The sequence below is a fragment of the Aphelocoma coerulescens genome, chromosome 8 (genome assembly GCF_041296385.1).
Source record: "Aphelocoma coerulescens isolate FSJ_1873_10779 chromosome 8, UR_Acoe_1.0, whole genome shotgun sequence".
NCBI lineage: Eukaryota > Metazoa > Chordata > Aves > Passeriformes > Corvidae > Aphelocoma > Aphelocoma coerulescens.
In genome coordinates this window covers 32,979,877-32,988,638 of record NC_091022.1, presented here as the reverse complement: position 1 = coordinate 32,988,638, position 8,762 = coordinate 32,979,877, and the positions used below count along the sequence as shown (strand labels likewise).

General features: G+C 45.4%; 1 protein-coding gene across 1 annotated transcript; it reads right to left on the bottom strand.

Annotated features, from left to right (window-relative positions):
- Nucleotides 1-4,052: 4,052 nt before the first annotated feature.
- Nucleotides 4,053-7,974, bottom strand: FPGT (fucose-1-phosphate guanylyltransferase). The gene is made up of 4 exons (XM_069023706.1): nt 7,855-7,974; nt 7,590-7,757; nt 6,629-6,721; nt 4,053-5,878 (listed from the first exon to the last, which is right to left on the bottom strand). Exons 1-4 carry the CDS (start codon nt 7,922-7,924, stop codon nt 4,416-4,418), a joined length of 1,794 nt encoding a protein of 597 aa, XP_068879807.1. The 5' UTR covers nt 7,925-7,974; the 3' UTR covers nt 4,053-4,415.
- Between the last annotated feature and the right edge of the window lie 788 nt (nt 7,975-8,762).

Here is an 8,762-nt window from a genome sequence, read left to right as displayed (position 1 = left end):
AGAAATGTGGGAAAAATTATTTTCCCATTTCTGGTTTTAAATGTCCTTCCCAGGGAGGCTTTACAAAAGTCTTTTGAAATTATCTTTATTTCAAATTCATTAGAACATATCCACAATTAACATATATCCACATCTATCATTTACTTGGAGACGCTGTAAGTCGCTCCCATAAATTTCATTGCCATCCTGGTGATATTCAGATATGTCACAGGAAATGAAAAGGGTGCTAAAAGAAAATACGTATTTTTAAGAAGAAAATAGAGGAACTCTGTGGCCCTTGTAAGGGAGCAGGTGTTTGCAGTGGCTCCCCCGTGGCCGCAGATGAACAGAGTGTATGGCAGAACAGTGCTGCTATTTTTGCTCTCACAACACCAGAGAGGCCTTTGCATGGGAACTCAAGTTCCACATGTGCAGAGAGCAAAAAATGAAGCTCTTGCATCAGAGGTTTGGGAATGAGAAGAGGCTGGAACCTCTGAGCTCCAGTAAAAACACCCTAACAAGGCATGAACATTGCTCTACAGATCCAACTGATCCTTGGAGCTTACTTCCTCTCGTCAGCTCCCCAAATCCTTCTGGCACAGATTCCTCTCAGCTGCTCATTTTTATTTCAGCTGCCTTCCCTTGTGCTCTTTGTTAAGTGCCCAGTTTCTCAGATTTCAGTTTCCTGCACCAAAGGCCACTCAAATAAGCCCTCTCAAGTTTCAGTATAACACAGACAGTAGGGCTAAACCTCTGCTGATCACGGCACATGCTCAAGGCATTCAGGGAAAATCATTGCAATGAGGTTCATTATGAGGCCTATTATTGCACTACACAGAAAAACTAATTAAATAAAGAAAGCTGACATGAAAAAAATCATTAAAAGCTCATCTTGACTTTGTTTGAGATTGTACCAGCCCAAATTGCATTTCAGGATAGATGGAGCCAAGCAATGATCGAGAGGACATACGAACACTGCACCCATCTAGGAAACTATGAGGCTCAACCAAAATCAAACTCTAGGTTTCAGTAGATGACTTCCATCCACAGAAGGTTTTGCATGCCTGGCACTCTCAGTACTGCATCCTTCATCACTCAGACTGCAGGAAAATCACGGGCCAGGATCCTGTGATGGTATTGTTTTAAGAACCTGGTACTGGAAACCCAAATTACTATGATCTTGCTATGAAGTTTTAATGGGTGGCCTTGCACAAGTCTCTCAGTTTCCTTGGGACACACTTATCCTAGATGGCTGCATGAGAAAATTGTTGTCATCTACATTAACAGCAGACTGTGGAATACAAAGAGTAGCTTGAGTTGTAAATGCAATACAGGTAAAATACATACATGGATTGAATACATCAGACTTGGATTATTAACGTCAGGAAGGGTCTGGTCTGCAGGCTTTTTGATTTTAATAACGTGCTCACACAGTAACACAACCCTTGCTGTAAGGACTGCAATTTGTTATAGCTAAAAATGCACACACTTCATAAATAGCTGCAATAGAGAGAATCGTAGGATCAAAGAAGCATTTGGACTGCAAAAGCCCTCCCAGATCATCAAGTCCAACCATTCCCCCTGGCACTGCCAAGGCCACCACTAACCTCTGTCTCCAAGTGTGACATCCACATGGCTTTTAAACCCCTCCAGGAATGGGGAGAAACAGCAAAGAGTTCCATCAAACACGGAATTCATGAAGGCTCTGGGTTTTTGGTCTGAAGCTGATACAGGAAATTCAACAGAACCAGCTGTTCTCTGTAGCTGGTGGGTTAAAGCCACATTTCAACCTCACAGAGGAGGCTGCACAAAAGCAGGTCTCTTGTCTGCTGAGTCTTTTCAACAAAATTCACCAAAGTACAACGGATGTGCATTCTAATTTTTAAATTCCCCCAGCCCTGGACAGCTGCACGTTAAGAGTGCCAGTACTGTTACCAACCTCCATGCACTGACATTCCCTACAGCACAGGCCCTTTCCTCTGAATAGTTCCATGAACTTTCTAATCTCCAACTTCACAATGATCTCTTTATTGATAGTAAGACCACCAAGGATGACGGATGCATTAGAAATTTAATGGGCAAATATATACTATCTGTTGCTCAATGAAAATTAGTGGAAGCCTACGTATGAAAAAGTGTTTATGACCAAGTGTGGAATCCAAGAATGAATTTACAGAATGAACTTGCACACACAGAGCCCTATGTGAGACAAAAAATATGGGAAAATAATTAATATTGCTCTGTATAAATAAAATACATATTTTAATGTTTTTCGTAACTTTTTACATTAAACTTGATTGCAGTTTATAAATGAAAAATGGTACACCACCAGATATTCCAATACCTGTGGAGTAAATCCATGAAACCTGCTGATGTTATCCAGGGCTAATAGTGACCAAAATCTACCTTCTCATTTTGAGACAAATATATTCAGTGTAAGAGGAAAGCATTGGGTGACATACAGACTTAAGGCACTGCAATGTTTCTTACCTGGTAAATCTATACTTATTCCATTATAACAGATTTTTTTTCATTAAAACCTTTGCCTCAAGATCCAGCCTGGGGGCTAGCTGTGTTAGTCCATGGCTACCATCAGGATGACACTCCTGCCCCTTTTTTTGTCTTGAATTCACACTGCTCCCTAAACCACAGCAGCTGCTGCTGGCCTAACCTACTGCAACCTTTTCCACAAGTTGTTGTCACTGCTTTTCCTCATTCTCTTTTCCCAATACCTATGCGCCAGAAGCAAATCCACTTCCTATTTTTATCCAGTTTGCTTTCACTAATGAAATCAGTACATGGTACTCAGGGAATTCAGAACAAATGCAATTGTAACAGTTAAAGTGGATAACCATGTTAAAAGGATGCCTTTTGCTGTTACCAAACACTTGGAGAACTCACCTGGCAGCACAGCAACCCTCAGGAAAGTCTGTGCCAAACAAAGTTTGGTCTCCAACTGAAGATGCAAAGTCTGTGTCAAACAGACACGTTTCTCCTAAAATGTTTTGTGTAACAACAGATGAATAAATCATGCAAACAGGGTGATATACAAATGTCAACTCCATGCTCTATGACTACTTTCACTTTGTGACTTAAAGCATTTATCTTGGACTTGAGCATTCCCAAACCTACTGCTTCCATTGTTTAACTAATATTTCATACTGACATTTAGACCCTCTATATGCTCAGAAATTCTTATTCCTTTGAAGTCAACTCCAGCAATTCCCAACCTCCATGTTTAGCTTCTTTGTATCTCTTCTTGGAAGGTTTCTTTATTAACAAAGAAGAAACCTAGTGCAGGTTAAAGAAGGGTGGGTAATACTCAGGGGATGTTATTCTGCTGCCTCATAGGTGGTATAAGAAAGGTGCCAATTGGGAATTCAGTCAGCAGGGAGATAAACACTGTCACTGTGAAACATTAAATAAAACATGAAAACCCACAGAGAAATTCAAGAGAAAAAGATGCATCATATTTACAGACAAATCACGCTGATGTACTGCACAGCACACTCCTAAAACCAGCAGATTTATCTATTTGGAGCTGGATCTTGGGCATCTAAACTAGAAACAGGGGGACTTTATTGTTAACTGTATGTGCAGAGGGGGGAGAAGCGGAAGAGATTTTCTCTGAAGATACGCACTGTGATGATGCTCACAACAAACCTCTCTGGTGTCTGCTCCGCTCTGCAAGGTGAACCACCACACCAAGGACTACAACAGTTCAGTTTAGAGAAATGCAAAATGCTGGTTTTTGCATGGCCCACATCAGTCAATCCATGGGTAACAAAGAGCTGGCACCTTCTCAACTGCACTGCCAGCTTCCAACAACTACCAGTAAAAAAAATTAATCAGTATGTCTTGATGACAGGTGTTGACCTCAGTATTACGAGTCACAAGGGGAAGAATAATCTCTCATGGCAATCTTATCCTCTGACAAAAAACAGGAAAGGATAAAAAAATTACAAAAGAGAAAAAATTATTAATGCCCAAGACATCTTGAATTAAAAGCACTTTTAGTAATTTACCTCTACCCTGTTGAAACTGTATTGCAAAATGGCAGCATGAAAACAGAGAAACATAAGTTGTTGTTTTATTCCACATTGCTGGAGCTAATATTCTACCCTTTAAAAGCTTTTAAAGCAGCTTTCAGTCAAACAGAAAATTAATGAATTAATCTGTACCATATCGTTACTGACAAAGACTACAAGACATAAGATACAACCCACAAAAAGTCACCAGTTAGTGTTTTCAGATCTGAAATATTTCCCTGCTTTAATCAACAGAACAGTTTATCTGCATTTGCTGCTTTATTAATGTTATGCAATTTCTTTATTTCTACTTCAACGAGATCAGAGAAGAGATCTGTGTCGTTTTCCCTCAGGATTCTTACAAGTAAGAATTAATCAATCATCCACAAATGAAAACAGGAGATTTGTTCAAGTACTGTTAATTCTAAAATCAGACTTCCCTTTTTGTCTTTGTTGGCAAATTTCATCATAAATTTGCTTCCTAAACTTCAGCATGTCTTCCACGTCTTTGTAGATGAGCATTTCTTCAACAGACAAAAGCTGAGAGCCACTCAGTTTGAAAGCTGACGTGTGCTGCACAGAATTCAGCATGTTCAGTGACATCCTAACCGATTCACTTAGAGTAGAACAAACAGGGAAAATCCTAGCAGTCCACAGCCCCAAGTGTGTATCCTTACTGGAGAAGAGCTGGTCTGAAGCTTCTATGCTCCAGAGCTCAAGGCATTCTGGTAAACAGGCCCCAAAAAACTGGAGGGAGTGTATATCCGACAGCAATTTCACGCTCTTTTTCAAGTCGTCGCCTACACTGAACACCATGGTGACATACTCCACTCGCTCATTAATTTTCACACTTACTGAACTCAGGAAGCAGTTTGAGGGTATGTCTACATTGAAATTTATGTAGGACCCACTAACAATGCTGCCTTTCCCTACTGAGACTTCAGGCCCAATTCTGGAGTATTCAATGACAGATCCAGGCCCTATCACACATCCAGGCTCAAGGATGCTCTGGATGATGCTTAACTGATCCGAGGTCGTGGCTGCGTCAGCAAAGATGCTAAAAGCCACAGGCTGCAAGTCAAGCTCGAATCTCAGTTTGCTCTCAGCAGTAAAATGAAACAAATACTCCTGAGTAGTTCCAATGTGGTAGAACTGGGAGTTGTTGAGGACTATGACATTTAGGGCGGTGCCTTGCAGGAGGGAGTACAGCTGCTGCCGCACTTCCACTAACCCTGAGTCCTCCTTGGAGACGTTACTTGTGTTTTTGGTGTAATCTGGAGTGGCTCCAGGCCCCAGGGCCTGCAGAAAGTCACCATATGCATCTATTTCACAGCAAAGAGTGCCCATCTGCTTATAGAACATCAGTAGCTTCTTTGCAGTGCTGTGATCAATGTAGAATACGCTGTCCGTGTACACACACTCTGAGGCCACTCCCGAGTCGCCGTGGCTCCCAGAGGAGCTGAACTGAGGGCAATCTCCCCTCACACACACTGCACCACTCTGCTGCATTGTCTCCATGTCAGGTTTGTGCAGGAAACGATAGCATGATACATATTCCAGTCCTCCTTCTCCCGAAAAACTGGATAGATCTAACACGAACACGCCGTGAGTGGTCCCGACTGCCAAATCTGAGGGGTGAGCCAACGCAGTAAATCCAGGTTTATCAAATGTGATGGTTTCTGTGACTCCAGTGCTGTACAGCTCTATGTCATCCGAACATGTGATGAGGACTCCTGGTTTCATGTGACGGGGGAAGTCAATGTACATGGCTAGTTTCAGCTCCAGCATCTGGAAAACGGGGTCGCCAAACGGCAGGGCTGTGAAGATCTTCCCCAGGGCACTTGCATTTGGCAAACGTTGGCTGTAACCACCTGAAAAAAAGACTATTTTAGTTACACAGAGACACTGTATGTAAGTAAGCAAAAAACTAAACATGTGCAGCTGTTTCACAGGTATACAAAGGCATTAAAAACCTCCCAGCTTGGTCATATACCAAGTCCCAAAGTAGATCTGACTTCATGTCCAAAACCCAGCCTGCCTTATACAGCTCATACTAAAACTGTGGTTGATTTTGTTACCTTTTTAAATTGTTTCAGAGCTATCTGTCGCTGAAGTGACAAAAGCAAATTATACCCGTTTTGTTTGGAGGAGAACCCCCACATTCTTGATGGGAATTTTAAGCCAGAGATGAGTCAAATAAGCAGAGGTTTGGTTGCAACACTTGTTATCACTCGGTTTCTTTCTCCTCTGCAGAGAACTGATGTTCTTCCAGATCTGGAAGTGGCCTAAGTGCATAAGAAGGCAAGTATTCAGCCTGCCCAGAGGTATGAGGAGCCCAAGGTCCCCCGAGAAGGGTTGTGTTCCTTAAATGGATATTTCAAGGCAGAAACTTAAATCACACCTGTGAATCACATCTCTTTCTCACTGACTGAGCAAAGAAATGCTAAAGTGACAGTAACATCTTGTAAGCACCAACCTAATTTCAAATGATCAGACACACTGGTTACTTTTCTAAGGCAACTGTATTTTGGAACTCCGACTCCTCTGCCATTTTAATATTTTAAGAAAGAAAAAAAAGAAAAGGTATAATTTTAGAGCAAAATACAGAAAACTGAATTTACCAGAATGGATTAGCAGCACAGTGAAGGAAGTCCACTGATCACCATACTGCTCCTCCAAGCACCGAAGAACATGAAGAGTTGATCCACCATTTCCTAAAGAAAAAGTATTTTAGTATCTGTGAGAAGAGCTCCAATAATGCCTGTTTCCGACAGGTGAGGTGTACTGGTGCCTGGCCAGCACTGACGGGGTAGTCTTTCTACCGCATCGTGGTTGATAAGATCACGCACAGGAGCTGATGGACAGTCCCTCTGGAAGTCTGTGCTCTCTGAGGGGATGGCATCCTGAGCAGACAGCTCCAGGGAAAATTCTGTGATTTTCCCTCCCAGTCACCTCCACACAGCCCCACCATTTGAAGCATTTAATCAGTTAAATAGGCCACAACTCAGCCATAAAAACCAGCTCCTGTAAGAAACAAGTCACACAAAAGCCTACTAATGGATTCAAGGCAGTGTTCAGAAGTACTTCTGACATTTACAGTACGGATATAAGGAAGATTTGGGATTTGAGGAAATGGTCTGGGTTATTTTATGTGCTCCTACAACTTAAAACTGCCAGATTTCTGAGAATTAGCCTCTACATATTACTCTACGCTGCAGATAATATTGAGGTTACTTACTTTGTACATCCAAGTGAACAGGAATTAAGAATTACAGGATGGTATTACGGGGAGTTTTACATCACCATTGGGTAGTGTATTAAAACATAATCAAACTATAACCAGGCTAAGGTAAGTACGAATATGTAACACACGAGTTAGCGCTATTCTGTATCCATAGGACACACTGAGGAGCTGTACAGCTCATTCACCAGCACCACCACGCCGCCCCTCCTGCCCGCTACAGCCGCACCGAGCCCCGCCCGGAGCCGAGCCCCGCCCGGGCCCCCCGAGCCGGAGCCGCGGGAGATGAGGAGCGGCCCGGCCGGCGCGGGGAGCCCCCCGCAGCCCCCGGCCCCACGCACCGATCCTGGGCCCCGCCGGGTCGGCGCACACGAGGTACCGGACGCCCCTGGGCAGCTCCGCCCGCCGCAGCTTCTCCGCCAGCTGCTCCCGGAACGCGCCCGCCTGCGCCGCGTCCGCCGCCGTCAGCACCACCACGTCCCAGAACTCGCCGGGCCGGGCGGCCGCGCCTGCGGAGAGCGGCCCCGCTCAGCTCCGCCGGGACGCGCCCCGGCCCCGAAGCCCCGCGGGCCGGCCCCGCGCCCCCGCCCGCCCCGCCCGCCGCACCTCGCAGCGCCGCGAACCGCGCCAGCCGCAGGCCCGTGTCCTCCCGCCGCGCCGCGCTGCGCTCGCCCATCGCCGGCGCGGCCGGGCCGGGCCCCAGCGCCCAGGCCGAGGCCGTAACGCGGCCCGGAAGCGCCGGCGGAGCGGGGGCGGAGAGGGGGCGGAGCGGGGGCGGAGCGGGGCCCTCGGGACCGCCCGGCCGGGCGGGGCCGGGGGCGGCTCTGCGCGCTCCGAGCGGGCGCGGCTCGGGGGCGGCTCCGTGAGCTCAGGGGGTCTTGGCGTCGGGTGCCCGGTTTGTTAATCCAGTTAGAAACAGAGTCCTAATCGCGCTTGAGCTCGCCCGTTTACGCCTGCCCTGCCCATTCCCGCCCTGCTGGTGCTTCTCCCGGCCGCACCTGCAGCCTGCGGGGCGCGCTGGGAGCGCGGAGCAGGGCTGGGAACTGGTGAGCGGAACTTACCCGCTCTCGCTGCAGGCTGTTAGCGTGTGTTTTGTCTGTTAGCGACTGGCAGGAGTCACATAGCGGAAGTTTTTTCCAGTTGAAGGTTTTTCCCGCTGCGGTTCCTTGCCTTGGGCATTGTAGGTTTTGATCTGCGGATTCCATCTGTATTCAGAGTCTGTTGAGATTACAGATACTAAATGCAATCAGAGAGGAATGGAAGAAGGGTTTGCCGTGATAAGATCTCATTATACACAAATCTTACAATAAAAAGTAGCTGTAAAAGCACAATAGGAGCTACTGAGAAAAAAAAAAAAGAATTTATGAAGTTAAAAAAAAGGTATGACAAATCCATAGTTTTTCATGATTGTAAACCGCTGACAGAGAAGATTAAAGAAAAAAAGATAAATGCTTCACTGTGCTTTCTCAGTGTGAGGCTTTGCTGTGATACAGGTGATAACAGTCCTAATCACA